General features: G+C 36.3%; 1 protein-coding gene across 5 annotated transcripts in view; it reads left to right on the plus strand.

Annotated features, from left to right (window-relative positions):
- Positions 1-13,310, plus strand: part of FXR1 (FMR1 autosomal homolog 1) — a 90,377-nt gene extending 77,067 nt beyond the window's left edge. For 2 of the 5 annotated variants that reach the window (XM_012811577.2, XM_012811578.2), the window contains 3 exons: positions 4,368-4,571; positions 6,841-7,041; positions 12,216-13,310. In XM_012811577.2, the coding sequence (XP_012667031.1) occupies positions 4,368-4,571; positions 6,841-7,041; positions 12,216-12,232 (422 nt within the window). In that variant the 3' untranslated portion in view covers positions 12,233-13,310. Of the gene's footprint in view, positions 1-4,367; positions 4,572-6,840; positions 7,042-7,717; positions 7,799-11,425; positions 11,518-12,215 lie in introns of all 5 variants that reach the window. The other 3 variants (XM_012811579.2, XM_023519266.1, XM_023519267.1) reach the window with 3 other exon arrangements.
- Positions 13,311-18,736: the final 5,426 nt, after the last annotated feature.

Genomic DNA, 18,736 nt, shown 5'->3' on the forward strand with positions numbered 1-18,736 from the left:
GCCTCCCGAGTAGCTGGGACCATAGGTGCCTGACACAACGCCTGGTTTTTTTTTTTTTTTTCCTGTTGTTGTTGCAGTTTGTTTGGGGCTGGGTTCGAACCAGCCACCCTTGGTATATGGGGCCGGTGCCCTACCCACTGAGTCACAGGTGCTGCCCCAGTCATCAGAAGGAGTTTTAGGTGATTATATAACTATAATTAGAATTCTTATAGAACTGTATCGTATTATGTAATTGTCATAGAACAGTTGTCATTTATATAAGATATATAAATGTATATCAGCTAGATTACATCAGTTCTATAAGAATTATAAAAACCATTTTCCATTGTAACATCTCTGAAGTTGGTATGTGTTTTGCATTGGATGTCTTAACAGCATTAATTAGCTGTATTTTGTCTTTCTTAATGGCACACAAAAATAAGTCTTAAAATTGATGGCAATTTGGATTTGATAAAATGTGGTATGTTTAGCTCTTAAGCTTAACTCACATGACCATTGAAAACAATATAAACCATCTTCATGATAAGGTGACTAGAAGTTTTAGAGGGAAAATCTGACTTAAAAGCCAGCTAAAAACAGGTTGCCTTTATTTTGATATTTAAAAGATATTTAAAAGATATTTAAAAAATTGTATTAGTATCATGAATCACTTCTAAAGCCTTTAAAAATTTTTTTAATTGTTGGGGATTCGTTGTAAAAATTTTTTGAATCATGAACTTAACATTTTATTGAAATTGAGAGATTGAAATGACTGCAGTTTCTATGGAGTATTTGTTTTCTGTTGCTGTAATACATTATCACAAACTTAGAGGCTTAAACAACACAGATTTATTATCTCATGGTTCTGTAGGTCAGAAGACTGACATGGGGTTTACTGGGCTAAAACCTTAAGTGTCAAGTCAGCTGAATTTTATTCTATTTGGAGGCTTGGGGTCTGCAAACTTTTTAAACAGGGGGCCAGTTCAGTGTCCCTCAGACCATTGGAGGGCCCCAGGACACGCAGCGGTGGGAAAAACACCCGGCGGGCCAGATAAATGTCCTGGCCAGGCTGCAGTTTGAGGACGCCTGCTTTAGATGAATCCCCTTCTCTGAAGCTGAGAGGGGTTCTCTACTAGAGACCTGTGAGATTTAGTTTAGGCCTACTTAGATAGTCCTGGATTATCTCCCCATTTCAAGTTTCTTACCCATATTCTCCTTTGCAGATTGCTTTTTACCATCACAAAAAACATCAGATACAAATTACTGAGAGTTATGTTTGACTTTTTCGTTTTGTTTTTTTTGGTAGAGACAAGAGTATCGTCCTCAGTAGAGTGCTGTGGCATCACACAGCTCACAGCAACCTCCATCTCCTGGGTTTAGGCGATTCTCTTACCTCAGCCTCACGAGTAGCTGGGACTACAGGCGCCTGCCACAACGCCAGGCTATTTTTTTGTTACAGTTTGGCCACGGCCGAGTTAGAACCTGCCACCCTCGGTATATTGGGGCTGGTTTCTATCCACTGAGCTACAGGCTCTGTCCAAATTACTGAGTTATGTAATATGAATAAAACTGAGCACGAGCCAGTTCATTAGCCTTTTTGCTTTTGACTTCAATCTTTCCTACTGAAATCTATGAGTTAGACACTTCGTTTAAATTTATTTATTTATTTTTTTTGATACAGAGTCTCAGTCTGTCGCCCTTGGTATAGTGCTGTGGCGTCAACCTCAAAATCTTGGGCTTACACGATTCTCTTGCCTCAGCCTCCGAAGTTGGCTGGGACTTCAGGCGCCCACCACAACCTCCAGCTATTTTGTTGTTGTTGCAGTTGTCATTGTTGTTTAGCAGGCCAGGGCTGGGTTGAACCTACCTGCCTTGGTGTATGTGGCTGGCACCCTAACCACTGAACTAATAAGGGTGCCGAGCTGTAAGTATTTTTGAATACTAGTTTTAGGTTAATTTTAAGGAAGGATTTCTTTTTACTACACTATAGATTTTTCAGGAGAGTTTATTTTTATTTATTTATTTATTTTTTTTGAGACAGAGCCTCAAGCTGTCCCCCTGGGCAGAGTGCCGTGGCATTACAGCTCACAGTAACCTCCAACTCCTGGACTCAAGCGAGTCTCCTGCCTCCGCCTCCCAAGTAGCTGGGACCACAGGCGCCCGCCACAACGCCCGGCTATTTTTTGATTGCAGCTGCCATTGTTGTTTGGCGGGTCCGGGCTGGGGATTCGAACCGGCCACCTTAGGTGTACGTGGCTGGCGCCTTAGCCGGTTGAGCTATAGGCGCCGAGCCTTCAGGAGAGTTTAAAAGAAACTTCTGTTTCAAACTGAAATCATCATCTACCTTAAATTTTGGTAACATTTTATGGCAGAGCATGAGTTTGTAAATTAACTTCGAAAGTTCTTATGCATTCTCAAGGTTTTTTTTTTTTTCTGCCATTCATATGATAAATTGCCTTTATTCCAGTATTTTTGAAACTCAGTTAATTTTTTTTTTTTTTTTGGTCATTTTGAGTAGTGTTGGGGGAGATTCATTCCCTTCTGTGAGATCTAATTCTCAACAAAGACTTGAAAGTTCATAATAGAAACTGGATATATTCATTGGCAAATGCATTTCCAACAATTACTTAATTCATTCTACATCCATACTTAGCATGTGGAGAAAAAGGCATGTGCTCTAGACTTAACCTTTAAAGGAAAAAGGAAGTAGTCACCTTGATTTGTTAAACTTTACCTTTTGTTCTGAAGATCTCTTCTTGCATGTTTATCTTCATAAGACTGTGGAGTTAAAACATAGGGAACTTTTTTTTTTTTTTTGAGACAAAGTCTCACTATGCTGCCCTCTATAGAGAACTATGGCATCACAGCTCACAGCAACCTCCAACTCTTCTGCTTAAGCAATTCTCTTGCCTCAGCCTTTGAAGTAGCTGGAACTACAGGCACCCACCACAACCCCCAGCTATTTTTTCGTTGCAGTTGTTTAGCTGGCCTGGGCTGGGTTTGAACCCACCGCCCTCAGTGTATGTGGCTGGCACTGTAACCACTGTTACGGGTGCCGAGCCTAAACGTAGGAAGCTTTTAGGTATTTTACGAATCAGTCTTATTTGGGGAATGAATGTTAACAGCATGTGATAGTAAATTTACTGGTCAAGAAAATTGTTATACTAGGCATAGTGTATACGTACATTTCTAGGCTTTTGGGTATGTTTAGAGGTGTAATACGAAGTTCTACCCTTATCAAAGACCAATTTTGAAGTAATTCTACAGGAGGAATACACAGAATGACATGAGACACACTACATGGTAGATATACCCTGCTTTTAAGGAAATAAGAAAAGGGGAGAGGTCTGTTTTCAGTTAAATTTATCTGAAGCTCGAAATTGAAGTAGGCACTAAAGGAGATGTATTTGACCATATGATAAGATGTATTTGACCAAATATCCATGGTCATTTTGTTCTGATATTTTTTTTCTTTGTTAGCTCTGGAAGTGGCGTCCCAGAACTAATAAAGAATTGAAGCGAGAATGAGCGTACTAGCAATTGGGTCATATGTATTTGCCACTTTATTGATTATTATAATAGTATTGTCTATTTCTTATGGAAATTTTAAATGTTTACATTTCTGAAAGGTCACCATTAATTGGTTGTTGGAATGTTAGAACTGGTCTGTAAAATTTAAAAGGCATGCTGAATTTTCCTGTCACTGGTCATGGCATCAGTTCTGTTGGTTGTCAGGTGAGAGAGATCTCTCTCAGAGAAAGATTAAATTTTTAGTAATTTCCAATGTCATATTCTTTGAGTTTGAGACACAGTTGCTAGTGAAACATGCTATCTTACAACCACTGGGGAAGTACACTCCAATTCAGTTCATAAGAAAGACACCATCAATTATAAGAAATTTCCTGATTACAGAGATGGTAAAATGTAAAGAAAAAAGTAGGCCATAGGGTCAGTGAAATAATGGTAGAATGAATACACAAATTATTCATTTATTCCAATATGATTAAATTTGTATTCACATATTGACAGTTTATTTTACTAATAATTTAGATGACTAAAACCTAAATGGGCAGAAACTTTTCTCTCTTTATGTTAAGTGCATTTTAATATTGATAAAATGTTTGTGTGTTTTCTGTAATTGTTCTATGGGCTGTGTTTCTGTACATTATTTTTTAATTTCTGTTTGACTAGTGGGGTTTTGTACTACTAGTATAATACTAACAGTTGATTATCCCTTAGTAAATTTCCAATTTATTTTAATTTTAAAGTAGCTCTTGAAGCATCCAGACATTATGCTTATTTAATAAACTTGTAGGAAATAATTTTGAAAATTTCAGGCTCCTTTTTAAAAATGGAAATATAATTGGCTGGCTTTCTTCTTCCCCAAGGTACAAATTCTGAGCTGTCTAACCCCTCTGAAACAGAATCTGAGCGTAAAGATGAGCTGAGTGATTGGTCATTGGCAGGAGAAGATGACCGAGACAGCCGACATCAGCGTGACAGCAGGAGACGCCCAGGAGGAAGAGGCAGAAGTGTTTCAGGGGGTCGAGGTCGTGGTGGACCACGTGGTGGCAAATCCTCCATCAGTTCTGGTAGTCTTTTATATACTATGTCAGCATCCATTTTTTGTAAATAGTATAACTTTACAAAAGTTAATACATCTCCTAGGGCCACCTGTCATGGGAGGTTTCTCTTTCCACTCACTCTTGGTGAAAATAGTAGACCATTTAGCAATATAAGGAAAAAGCCCTATGGAGTGTTCCACAGTGAAGGTATATTCAGGTCAGAACTTTAGTTGGCTGATTCTTTTCATATTGAGGGTCAGATGTTCATCTCTTCAGTATTTGGGGAGCTTTGGAATTGTTTTTTTAATTTCCATAGAATTTGAGTTATGTATGTTTGCTGGACAGACCTAGAGAATTCTAATGTATAGAGAATTCACAATACTTTTGTGTACTTAGTATTGAAAACTTACTAGAAATTATTCGTTGTTACACTATATGCTAATTTGGGTACAGGAAAAATTATGGAATCAACTTTTTAAGAAAATTGTACAGGTGAATGCCTCAAATTGTATTGATTGAGGAATTCATCTGTAAAGGAGAGTGTTAAAATGACTAAAGATTTGAGGTATAGAAACATCTTTGTACTTGTTTACTTGTGTCTTTTAAAAAATTTGAATGCTTTAAGTGGATGTGTCAGGATGTTTTTGGTTAACATAATGAGCTAGTGGAGAGCACTACTAAGGCTACGTGAATTAGATTATATCTGGGCTGCTATAACTTTAACACACTGTATACCAGTTTGAGAAAACCACTTTTCTTAATGTTATACCTATATAAAGTTTTGTGGTATTTTATATGCTATACAAGGTATGTGGATATATGTTAAATATGCCAAATGTGGCTTACACGTTACAAAAACTGAAATAAGTCAGGGTCAAATTTAGGGGCTTATTAAAAAGATCTCTCTGGGGTGGCACCGGCCCCATATGCCGGAGGTGGTGGGTTCAAACCCAGCCCTGGCCAAAAATAATAATAAAAAAAAGATCTCTCTGGTTCCACATTAATATTCATTAAGGACTTTAGTTTGCAGGCTTACAGGGAAGTAGTTCTTATATTTTAGTATACTGTTGCACCATTACCAGGGTTTATAAACTCAAATAGTGTGCTAAACTGCAAAATAAATGTCCTTTACCTAGTGTTTATGATTAATGGATAAGCTTAGTGTTTTCTGTAAAGATGCTAGCTGTTACCAGAGGAAACTTAGGAAAAATTGTGATTAGGTGAATTTCTTCTATAATTTGATTCTTGGAGGCAATAAGTGCTCATAGGTAAGATGGATATTTTTCTTATGAATTATATCTTACAATTTTTTCCTTGTCTGCTTTCACTCTACCCTTAGGATTTGTTTCTAGAGATGGAGTACTACTAGTCAACATTTGTTTCAGCATTTTCCTTTTCATAACCAGTTAGCATTTCATTAAGTTGCTGCTTTGTGTGAACTTGTTTTGATTACTTCATTCAGTTCATAGTTACAGATTTCTGTTACATCATGGAGTGTAGGTATTATTTGGAAATAGTCCATTAATACCACCACAAATGCAGCAGTCACCTTGAACTCAGTAAAGGGGACCAAAGTCCTATTTCTGAATTATTTATTTAATTTAATTTTGTTTTTTGGAGACAGAGCCTCAAGCTATTGCCCTGGGTATAGTGCAGTGGCATCACAGCTTACAGCAACCTCAAACTCCTGGGTTTAAGCGATTCTCTTGCCTCAGCCTCCTGAGTAGCTAAGACTACAGCCATCTGCCACACCGCCTGGCTATTTTTTGCTTGTAGTTGTCCTTGTTTGGCAGGCCTGGGCTGGATTCAAACCTGACAGCTCTGATGTATGTGGCTAGTACCTTTGCCGTTTGAGCTACCAGAATTATTTATATTAGCTCAATATTTATTTCTCTTATTAGGTGCCACCAGAATTATTTATATTGGCTGACTATTTATTTTTCTTTTATTTTTCTAGCCTTGGGGCAAGATTAACTTGAAATGTAGATGTCAAAATTGTCATTTAATATACACTGTTTCCTAATATATATTTTCAAAAGAAGTCGAATGAAGTGTTAGGAAGCTGAGATCTTTTCTCCTCATCTGCTTTGAATTTTATCACCATTTAAAGTCTTTCATATTTAATCATCTTTATTATTTTCCAGGTAAAATAGTGATACAGAAAACGTTTATTTGAAGACATTTTTATTGGGGGAGATTGAAGTTTATCATTAATTGATATAGTTCAAAATAGATCAAAACATTTATAATTTCAGCCCTCTTAAACAAATATTTCTTGCCTCTGACATGAATATAGTGCTCAAAGATCCAGACAGCAATCCATACAGCTTACTTGATAATACAGAATCAGATCAGACTGCAGACACTGATGCCAGCGAATCTCATCACAGTACTAACCGTCGTAGGCGGTCTCGTAGACGAAGGACTGATGAAGATGCTGTTCTGATGGATGGAATGACTGAATCTGATACTGCTTCAGTTAATGAAAATGGGCTAGGTATGTAAGCATTTGGGGAAAACATATATATAATTGTATAATATTATTAATGTATGAGGCTTTTTCCCCCAACACTAGTATGCAATTCACAGATTGATCTTTTTTTAGTGTTTACTTCAAGGGAGCTAGCTTTTTGGTCTGTCTTATATGTCTAGTTCTCAGACTTGTCATTGTCAAAATTACTTGAAACTGGGAGTGTTTATTATAAAGTGCCCTTTGATACCTTAAATCAGTACAAATACCCGAACTGCAAGGTACTTCTTCATGCTTTTATTGTGTCCAAATCTAAATCTGCCTGTCAGCTTGCCTCTTTAAAACTACAACTGGCACTAATGAAGGAGTATATATCAAAAGTAGGCAATTTTCAAAGGGCTAAAATGTCATTAACTTTGATATAAACCAAACTATTGGAAAGGAAAACTCTATCCTGAATGATGTAATTTACATTAAGTCTGAGATTTTATTTTATTATGAGTTAAAACCCTCATAAATTCTAGATGATACTTCCACTGTTAAATGCTTTAAAGGTACAAAAGTCTGTTTCTTGTCAGTAATGTATGTTTTATCTTTGGTGCTTAAGTTTATCTTTTTCTTTCTTTAAATCTTTGAAGGAAAGAAGTTTTTCTTTTTTTCTTTTTTTTGTCAGAATAGTTCATGGTAAACTTTGCAATTACAGATGATAGTGAAAAAAAACCCCAGCGACGCAATCGTAGCCGCAGGCGTCGTTTCAGGGGTCAGGCAGAAGATAGACAGCCAGGTAACTTGAGTGAACCTGTTGACAACATCAGGTCACAAGCATGAAAAAATGTCATGTGTCTGCTTTCTGAATATATTATACTTAAATGTACACATGTGTGCATAGCCATTCAAAATTTGCATTGCATAAACTGTTTATTCAACTAATAAGACTACTACTTCTAAGAAAATGCATTCTTCACAACTTAATTGTTTAGTAACCTGTCTAATTGAACTAATGTTTTGTCACAATTTTTTACATGGTAATACTGTTGAGAAGTTCATTATTTCGTTCACCTGGCATATTGTTCACACTTGAGATGGGGCCTGCCATCCCAGGGACGATGTTGTAGATGGTGATTGAAGTTGATTGGCAAAAATGGGCAGCTTTTGCATGGTGCCTGCTTTACTGTATCTGAATTCAGCACCTCATTTTTGTGGGAGTTGTAATACCCACAGCTTATAAAAAAGTATAAAAGAGTAAAATACTTGAAAGTCTTTTTCCTAATAAGAGGAATGCATGTTATGTTTTTCTTTGTTTATTGTAGTGTGATGCCTTTTCCCTTACACCTACTAACTACTCAGATTAATAGTACTTACTTAGTTTTAGAATGTTATTTTATGTAGTCATAATTTTTAGTAACTTCAAAGAAACTTGTTTGCTGTGTCTATATTATTTTGAACTATTTTGAACATAATTTCATTTCCTATGTACAGAGATGTGTATATTCACATTGAAGAAATTGTGTGCACTAGAAATAAACCCCTTTCAAACTAGTCAGTTTTTGCATTCTTTCCAAAACCAATCCTTTCATGTGTTTTCCCAAATAGTGTATATACTAGCATCTTTAATATTTTAAGTTTATTAGTTACTAGTTGAGGGAATTAGTTCCCATTCTTAAAAGTACAAGACAGTTGGGATTTTTGAAAGGAATTAAATACTGTCAAAAAATAGTGTCCAGAAGATGTGTTTTCCTTCTTCCCCTTTTAGTACCAGAAATATATTTTAGACAAAGGGATCATATTTCATTTTTTAAAGATGGCACAGCAGTGAATACCTTTCCTGGCTTTATAAATAAGAAATTTCAGGGCTATCAATATGGGCTTTAACAGAATAAATTATGACATAACTAGATGTGTGGTGGTTTATTGCAAAGTCAACAGGCATTGAAAAATGATTTAGTGGGGTTTGTTGTGGAAGAGGAAGTAGTTTCTACATAGTATTAATCAAAATACGAATAATTAGGAGTTTTCAATAATTTGGCAGTGATTTGTATTCCATACTTGGATCTATTCCTATTTTAACTTTGTTCTTTGGGATTACTACTTTTCCTCTCTTAAACTCCTTGCATCTCCTCACTTGCTCCTTCTCCCCAAAAGATAGGAAGATAGGGTTTGCAAAATAAGCATAAAATTGTTTCTTCTTGCTCCTGGCAGCAATTCTAGGCCAAGGAGTCTCCATCTAAAGTTAATATTTTTGCTCATTATTTCTTGTTGTTCTTGGTGTAAATTAAACAGTGCATGTTCTTTGCTACACTTTGAATATGAGAATATACCAATGTCCAGTTTATTAACTTGGACCCCTTAGAGGAAATTCCAGAGTACAGATTATACTATTCAGAGGGTCTGTTTTTTCCTCAATACTTTATTAGTCGGTATTGACCTTTTAAAACTGGCTATAAACAGGTTTTTCTTTGAGGTTTCTTTTGGCTCCCTTTCATTTGGGGAGGGAGGATTCCAGCTGAGTGCCTCTTAATTGCTAAGTGTATCAAAGTATGATCTATGTACATAAGGATGAAGGGTTTGAAGAACTGTTTCAACAAATATTTAAGTTTAGCAGCAGGATTTCCAAGTAGATGAGTTTCCCCAGGTGCCACTGAGGCCTGAACTAGGGAACCAGAAGGCATTCATTATGCTGGTTCCTAATCTGTAGGTAGACTCATCTTTTAAGGATTTTGCCACCATAGATTTAGACATAATATATTAAACGGGATTCATAATATGCCTCTTTCCAATATTGGAAACTATTATTCTATTTAAAGGTTCGTTACTAATGCACTTTTTTGCCTTGGGCAGGGGTGGGGGCGGGGAACAGAGTCTTCCTCCATTGCCCTGGGTAGAGTGTGGTGGCAGGTCACAGGTCACAGCTCAACCTAAAACTCTTGGGCTTAAGCGATTCTCTTGCCTCAGCCTCCCAAGTAGCTGAGACTACAGGCACCTGACAAAACGCCTGGCTATTTTTGTTGTTGTTGCAGTTGTCATCGTTTTAGCATTCCCTGGCCGGGTTCTAACCTGCCAGCCCTGGTGTACGCGGCAGGTACCCTACCCACTGAGCTGTAGGCACCGCCCTAGTAATGAACTTTTAAAAAATGACAGTTTTTAAAACTTTAGAATGGGCACACTGAGTTTCTTATAATTTGGAAGGAAAGAGGCAATTTTAGACTTGAAACATCCTTAGTGGTTTTCTGATAAATGATGTGAGTTCTGAAATGAGTTGTTTACTTATTATTTTAAAAGATTGATGTAAGTCTTTGATCTTATGAAAGTGTTAGTATGTTCATTCATAATTAAGAATGAATTCTAAACACTATCCAGCTTTTTTTACATATAAAAGTGATTATTTTACGTAATTTGAACCTGATCGGCCCATTCTCCCCGTACTTAGTGACTTCAAATAAATAATTGAAAATTTACTTGAGTTTTCATTCTTTACACAATTAATTTGCTCCTGTAATTAAAAAAATATACTATATTTTATATATTAGGGATTTTGTTAACCAGTTCATGGTGAACAATAATTGGGACAAAATTAATTCCTTTAATTTAGTGACTTCTATACTTTAGGTTCTTGAAGAGAGAGGATTGAGTTATAAAATGTGGCCACCCCACAAAGCTGGTAGAACAGAGATCATTTACATTACACTTGAGTTGGCAGAAGAGTGTTAGCTTGGCTTAGTTTTCCCCTTAGCTACTACTTCCAATTCTTTGCAAACACAAATTTTTAATCAGTCCTTAGCACGACTGGCAAAGGTGGGGGTGGATTGTCACTGTATTTATTCTAGCCCCTTTCCCACTATGATCAGTGTCCACATTTTAAAGTGGTGGTCTGTCATCTTTAGTTTCTTATTTTGATCTTTTAGAATGGTTTTTAGTGTGAAATGTTAAAGAGCCATATAACATACCATACCAGGAAATTTTTTTAAGCAAAACTAACATTTGAGTAAATTTTAAAATTTTAAAATAAATCACACTATGGTTTATACCAAATATATCCCATTTCCCACCGTCTGATACTTGCAAGCACTGTTTGGGCTTAGAACACGGCATCTGTGTTTTCTGATTGGTTGTGGGTTTGTACACCAAATTTACCCTACAACCTAGACTCAAGTAGAGGCCCAAAACTGGATCCTTGGGAGAGAGGACTTTAGCCTGGACTTCCTCAATCTCAAGCATGAAATTTTCTGTTGTCAGTACTAAAATCACAGGCAGATTTTTCAAGCTTTGTTTTTGGTTGGAGGTGGTACCCAGCTTTAGAAAATTTTGAAATTGGGTGACCCACCACTAGTTTAATAGTTAAATTACTCTTAATCCATAAATAAACTTTAGAAATATTTTTCAACACCTGTAATTTTTTTCTCATCTTTAACAGTCACAGTTGCAGATTATATTTCTAGAGCTGAGTCTCAGAGCAGACAAAGAAACCTCCCAAGGGAAACTTTGGCTAAAAACAAGAAAGAAATGGTAAGGAGAATTTAACCTGTAGGTTTTTTTTTTTTTTTTTAAATATGGTTTAGCTTTATTTTTATTTTTTTTTACTTCTTAACTTACTGTATGATCACTTGTTTCCACAAGTAGACAAATATTTTAAAGAAGAAACTCTTGATTTTGTACTTTGCCCCAAGTAACTAAAGATATGCATGCTTGAGCCTGAAATACTTTTCAGTTAGAACTTTAAGCAGCATTTATAAAGTTCATTTAGCCCATAGATGTTGGGCATAGAGACTTTTGTTTATTTCCGGGAGTAGGCTGTGTACCTCTTTAAATTTCAGTTCTTTTAAATGCTTTGAGGAATTTGATATATAAACTTAGATTCAAAAAAAGGTGAGTAAAATAGGTGATTATTTGTTTTACTTAAGGTATTAACTGTTTATATCATTTACATGGTGAGCTTTTCAGTGGTTTAAAATTGGGTACAGGTTTCATTAAACAGTACAGATGCTTCTTGCGGTTTGTGCACTGCTAAGTAATAGGATAAGAAAAGACCCAGAGAGCAGAATACATTGGTATTTGTTTGGAATTTTAAGAAAGTTTTAATTATTTGATCCATTATGGCATATGAAACTGAAATTTTTTATTAGCTTATGTTTGTATAGCTATTTTTCTCCTCAGCTATAGATTTCATTTATAAAGAAGTTGAAAAAGTTGTCTCCCTTTGGCAGGCAAAAGATGTGATTGAAGAGCATGGTCCTTCAGAAAAGGCAATAAATGGCCCAACTAGTGCTTCTGGCGATGAAATTGCTAAGCTACAGCGTACTCCAGGAGAAGAAAAGATTAATACGTTAAAAGAAGAAAACACTCAAGAAGCAGCAGTCCTGAATGGTGTTTCATAAACTGAAGAAGTTCCTAGTTTACAGTTCTTTTACATTACATTTACAATAGCGCTTGTACAAGCTTGCCAAAGATAGAATATGGATCGCCAGTCTTTACATCGCACTTTCAGTTCCTCCATTTGGAATTCAGAAAGGGGAGGGATCCTGAAGAAATCATATGTTAAACATACTTTGACACCTACTGTGTTATAAAATATATCATCAGATGTGCCTTGAGAATAGTATATGTAACATTAAAAAAAGTTGCTGGCTATAGGAAATGTTATTTTGTTTTCAAAATATGGCAGAGATGGGGGGGAGGTGGGTGGGATGGGATCCCTATGGTAATATTCTTTATGGAAGCATTAGCTGCTTTTGTTACATTTTTAATATGCAACCACTTCTTCACCTGAGGAAAACTAGAATGAAATGCAGTCTAAAATATTTTGCACTGAATTGTAATTTCTTCATTAGTTTAGTCTGGAAACTGGTCTGTTTTAATGTGTTTTTTAAATGCTGTATGTAGAGGATTATCTGCAGACCACTGGAATACATTTGTTAAACTCTCATCTGCAGGGACACTGGGTGATATTTGGCAGTGACTGTTCTACCTTGAGGCTTTGTTTGGTTTATTTATTAAAGTGTACAGTATTTAAAAATCAAACATAGCTTTAGTTTAAAACACTAAGCTGAATTAGTCATGTCCATTCAAGACATAACCTGAACTACTGAAAAGATCAATTTCCAGAAGGTTTGTTCTGTATAAAATCCATGTTAGTCTTTGGTAGAGTATCTTTTTCTGTTCTTTCTTTCCCTTCCTCTCCTTTTTTTCTTTCTTTTTTTTTTCCCCTTTTCTTTCTTTCTTTTTCTTTTTTTGATTTTTTGGTTGTTTGATGTGCAATATGTTTTTGTATGCAGGTAGTAAATAAACTTTGATCTTCCATTTGCTGATTTTTAACTTTCTACTTTTTACATCAATTGTTGGAATAGTTAGAGGTATTTATAGGCCTAGAATAGTATCCTTTGATTGCTTTTTAAAAAGCATCTATATTTTCTCATAAATAGCATTAAAATGTCAGTTGGCTATGTAATTATTTTGTAATGAATCCTTTGAAATCTTAACACTTAATTGAGATTGTTAGAATAGATGGCTTTGGGAATTGATAAATGCATTTGCTTCCAGGGAGAAAAAAATCTTTCATTACAAAATTCTAATGAAAGGTTACTTTATGGAAGGCAGTGGTGGTAGAAGTGAGAATTTTTACCTTGGTTTTAGTTATTTAAAAAGTATGATGAGCTATATTTAAGTGATAGGCCAATAAATTTGCTTCTAGAGTCTCAAGCAACTAATTTTGAAGATTCTCATACCAATGATTGAAAATCATTATCAAACTTACGTTTGCGAAGTAAACTTGTTTTAGAGTAAACAGCAATGCATTAATTTATATAGCTAATTGTGAGGTCAAATAAATGTGGACCTAGGAAAGGGTTTGCTTTATAATACATAAACCACTGAGCAAGAGTAACCTATATTTATAATTTGGCATCTGGCTTTTTTATGTACAAAGTTTTTTTTTTTTTTTTTTTTTTTTTGAGACAGTCTCACTTGTTGCCCTTGGTAGAGTGTCATGGCGTCACAGCTCGTGGCAACCTCAAACTCTTGGGCTTAAGCAATTCTCTTGTCTTAGCCTCCCAAGTAGCTGGGAGTTGCAGTTGTCATTGTTTAGCTGTCTCCAGCCAGGTTTGAACCTGCCAGCGTTGGTGTATGTGACTGGCACCCTAGCCACTGAACTACGGACTGAACACTTTTTGTTAATGTTTATGTGCGTAAAAATGTTGTAATTTTAACTTACATCACCTAAAGGTTAATAGGTTAATAGGTTAAAAATGCAAAGTTTGCCAGGTCTGTGTGTAACCTTCAAATTTATTCTTTTTTTTTTGAGACAGAGCCTCAAGCTGTCCCCCTGGGTAGAGTGCCATAGCATTACAGCTCACAGCAACCTCCAACTCCTGGGCTCAAGCGAGTCTCCTGCCTCTGCCTCCCAAGTAGCTGGGACCATAGGCGCCCACCACAACGCCCGGCTATTTTTTGGTTGCAGCCGTCGTCGTTTGGCGGGTCCGGGCTGGGGATTCGAACCCGCCACCTTAGGTGTACGTGGCTGGCGCCTTAGCCGGTTGAGCTATAGGCGCCGAGCCCAAATTTATTCTAATTGAGGTTCAAATGTGCTGGTATTATGTGGTTTTTCCAGAAACCTTCTAAATGGTTTCTGATAACTGAGAATTTTGAAGTATGGTGTGAACAGTGTGATTTTGGCACTTTACATAAAGATATCAAATAGTTTTCTTATCCTGATTTTTAAAGATTTACTCAGATTCTTAAAAAATCCATCAAAGTTCCAGAAATAAGTCAAACAGTTGGCCTTTTTAGTTCTTTTGCATAATTGGGTTACAACTTAACTATAAGGTATCAAAAGAATTTTAATCCCTAATTTGGCAAATGTGTTAGAAAAGTGATTTTTCGTTTTTTTCCCATGTAGAACAGATTCACTAAAATTCTTTTTCCATAATGTTTTTGATTGCACGGGAAAGGAGCAAAACTATCTTAAAAAGTAAGTGTGGCTGAAGCCAATTCATTGGAACAGCAGTACTTAGTAACTTACAAGAAATATGGGTTCATTACAAATGACCAAACCTGATGTTTTGTCCTTTAAGAATTATGCACTACAGAGTTGTGATGATCAGGGCTTTGTTTTTTAAAAACAGGACATACTCAGATTCAGGAATATAAATGAAAAAAAAGCCCACTCTCCAGAGGTAACTAACTACGGTTAATTCAGGGAGCCTCCCAAACTTGTTTTGAGAGGGGTCCATCTCTGCTGTTGCTAGTATACACTGAACAAAGACTAAGGCAAAACAATGTATTCTGTAAGGCCTTGTACAGCTCAGATAACTGTTTTAACATATATATGAAATTGCGCACGGAATCTGAATTGAATCATGAAGTAAAGAGCTGAAATTATGTGGAGGTACAAATGATCTTTTTCTGAGACCTTGGGAGGCATAGGATTCTTGGTTGAGGCATCATCTTTTAAGCCTAAAGGGCTTAAAACTACTGCAAAATGGTATCTTTGGTAACAGGTCAAATAACGTTAGTAAAAATACTGTAGGGATAGAGTCACAGAAATCTAAATTTAAAATAATCATGTATTTTAATGGGGAATTAAGAGAAGCGGTACATCAAACTAGTGAGTTCACGGAAACTTACCTGTGACATTGCTTAGAACAGATGGAGGGAGGCTGCTTAAATAAACGTATTGTTTTAGAACTTGCAGGTGGTAAATAAAAAAGATAGAGATGAGAGAAACGATAAGCTGTGGTGGGAGTCAAACAGCAGATCCCCATTCATGTTAGCTTGTTCTGTGGCTGGGTTCCCTTTTTTTTTTTTTTTTTTATTGAATGGTAACTGTGTACATTGATGCACTTTGGGGGTACAGTGTGGTGTTTTCACACACAATCCAAGACACTTCCATCAAACTGGTTAACATAGCCTTCATGTAACTTTCTTAGTTATTATGTCAAAACATTCATATTCTACTCATAGATTCACTTGTACCCTTGCAAGATGAACCACAGAAGTGAACCCTTGAATCCCTCTAACTCCACCCTCTCCCCCCCCCCCATATCCTTAGGTTGTTATTAGGTTATAGCTTTCATATAAAAAGGTTTAAATTAATTTCATAATAGGTGTGTGTACACTGGATACTTTTTCTTCCATTCGGTTCCCTTTGCACTAAGTCACAGGTATAATGGTAGCAATTTGTCTATAGAGTTTGCAATGTTGACTGACTAAATATACTTGGCTTGGGTAAATAAGATTTGTGTCCTCTGCAAACAGATCAACACTTTTAATTATAAAATTGGCTGTAATGCCTAAGTCTTGTGTCAACTAGCTATGAAAGAAGTAATGGAAAGTTTTACACCTAGATTTTCTTCCAGAAGGTTTCAAGGAACTTGAGATTGGGATTAAATGTATGGGGTTGGGTTTGGCAAAATTCCAACAGGAAAAAAGATTCTTAAAAAGACCTCGGTCTTCCTATTTTTGCTATAACATAAGGGTTGGATCCCTTGTACCTTTTTATAAGGATCTGTGATAACAGTGAATTTGCTGAGCCCCTATTTAAAAATTTCAGTCCTTTATTAGTGTGTACAGTGCCTAAATTGATTATAGTTGCTTACAACCCATGATTAACTTGTGTTAATATTTGGGTTTATTTGCAGAACTTTTACAATAAAGCAATAATTTTAATCTACTTAGTCAGACTTTTGGCAAGTGGTGTTAATGTGAATTGCACTCTACTGCTGGTTGAGATAAGTCCAATAGATTGAATGATAGGAAATGAACATACATGTCTGTGTGTCAAAAAGGGTCAACTTGGATTTCCTATGGTTCAAACTACAAATTTTTAAGAAGTAGAAATGGAAGCGAGAACCCAAACATCCAGAAAACCCCTAATTACTGGATGATGATGAGGGCATATATAATCCTTAAGAAAATATATTTTTCAAAAGTCTTTATCAGTAGATCACTTCAGATTCAGATTCATCTATCTTCTATGCTATTCTTTGTAGTACTGAGGCACCTAAAAATTCCCCTAGAAAGGCTGATTTAGCTGTATAAGCAATTTGTTTATTAAAGATGCTTTATGTAAATGTACAGAATTGGGAGCCACTGTTTTAGTTCTAAGTTATTCTCTGTAGTTTTCATTCTTAACCAACCAGAGGGGCTGGACTAGTTGGAACTCTTCTGAAGGCCCTTCCACTATTAATACAGTTGCAGTCTAGTCATGTGTCACACCTGGGTAACACTTCAGCAGATGCCCAAGAATTGTTATAAAATATATGCTGATCCTGCCTGGGCATCTGGCCGGGGTACCTGTTGTCTCAGCTGCTCAGGAGGCTGAGGCAAGAGAATCACCCAAGCCCAAGAGCTGAGGGTTGCTGTGACACCATGGCACTCTACCAAGGGTGACAAAGTGAGACACTTTTTTTATTTTTTTGGCAGTTTTTTTGGGGTGGGGCGGGGCTGGGTTTGAACCCGTCACCTCCAGCATTTGGGGCCTGTGCCCTACTCCTTTGAGCCACAGGTGCTGCCCAGACTCTGTCTCTTTAAAAAAAAAAAAAAAAGTATATGCTGAACCAAATGGGCATTGTTCTGTGTTACGTATCCATGCAAGCCATTTGGAACTGTTCTGAATGCAATCTAAAGGTAAAACAAAGGCAGAATAATTCTTTCATTGACTTCCTCAGTCTCAGTAGTCCCATTAAGTCGATCCTTGAATTTCATTGTATTTCAGTGATGGGTATTTTCCTTTTCTGGGTAAAATATCTTGTATCCTTTTATTGGATTCTTAAACTATCCGTGTTAACTGGTGAGCAGTGTGTTAACAGTTGCCGGGAACTTATACTTCAACCTCTTTGAGCTTCCCTTTTCAACTAATTTGCTGTTTTCAGGTTGTCAAGAAAAACGTAAACGTCACATTTTAGATTTCACTAGTCAAAACAGCACAAAGGTAGCAAGTATTAACATGTTCCAGATTATATCAACACTTGACTGTTACTCTATTATTGAGTCAGGAATAATAGGTAACAGGATAGAAGTTCTTCCTATATCCTGTTGCTAAGCCAACAGTTGCCTCTAAGCAGATCGACAACACTCTACACAACAGCCAACAATAAAAAGCAGAGCTTAGGTCATTGAAGTTTTCTGGTACTCAAGGTTCGTCTCAGTCCAGGAGTCTTTATGTAATAAAACTAGTACAGCATTCATTCTAAATAATGGTTCTTTCTTTTTGCTTACCGCGTATTTAGTTTCTCAGCTTATGCTGTTCTCTGAAGTGTTGGACCAAGTTCTAAATTTTCATCAGAATTAGGATGTTCAGAGGATCACCTCCACTCAAAATGCAATAGGTTTCTGAACTGCCAAACATAGGTCACTGTCAACCAGAAAAGGTGCCCTGCACATTTTCATAACTAAAGCAGGTCTCAGCATTCTGGCCTAAATTACTAACTCTTTAAATGTTGTGCTTGAGTGGATTTCATTTTTAATATTTCTTTGGAGGGTTTTAAGGTGGGACATACATAGAGTTTAGAGTGTGGCATAGTTTAGTATTTTGCCTTATGTTAAGCTTACTTTCCCAATTTTCTCCAATTCTTTGTGGTTTTGCTTCTAGCTGCCTTCTATCCTTTTGTTTCTTGTAATTTAGAGCAAATTGATGGCAGAGAAAACCATGCAACGAAACTTCTAGAATCAGCAGAAAATGTAGGTATGGACTTAGGCCACCCATTTTCTTTTCTTTTCTTTTTTTTTTTTT

Source organism: Otolemur garnettii, unplaced genomic scaffold (assembly GCF_000181295.1).
Source record: "Otolemur garnettii isolate 467f Iridium unplaced genomic scaffold, OtoGar3 scaffold00166, whole genome shotgun sequence".
Taxonomy (NCBI): Eukaryota; Metazoa; Chordata; class Mammalia; order Primates; family Galagidae; genus Otolemur; species Otolemur garnettii.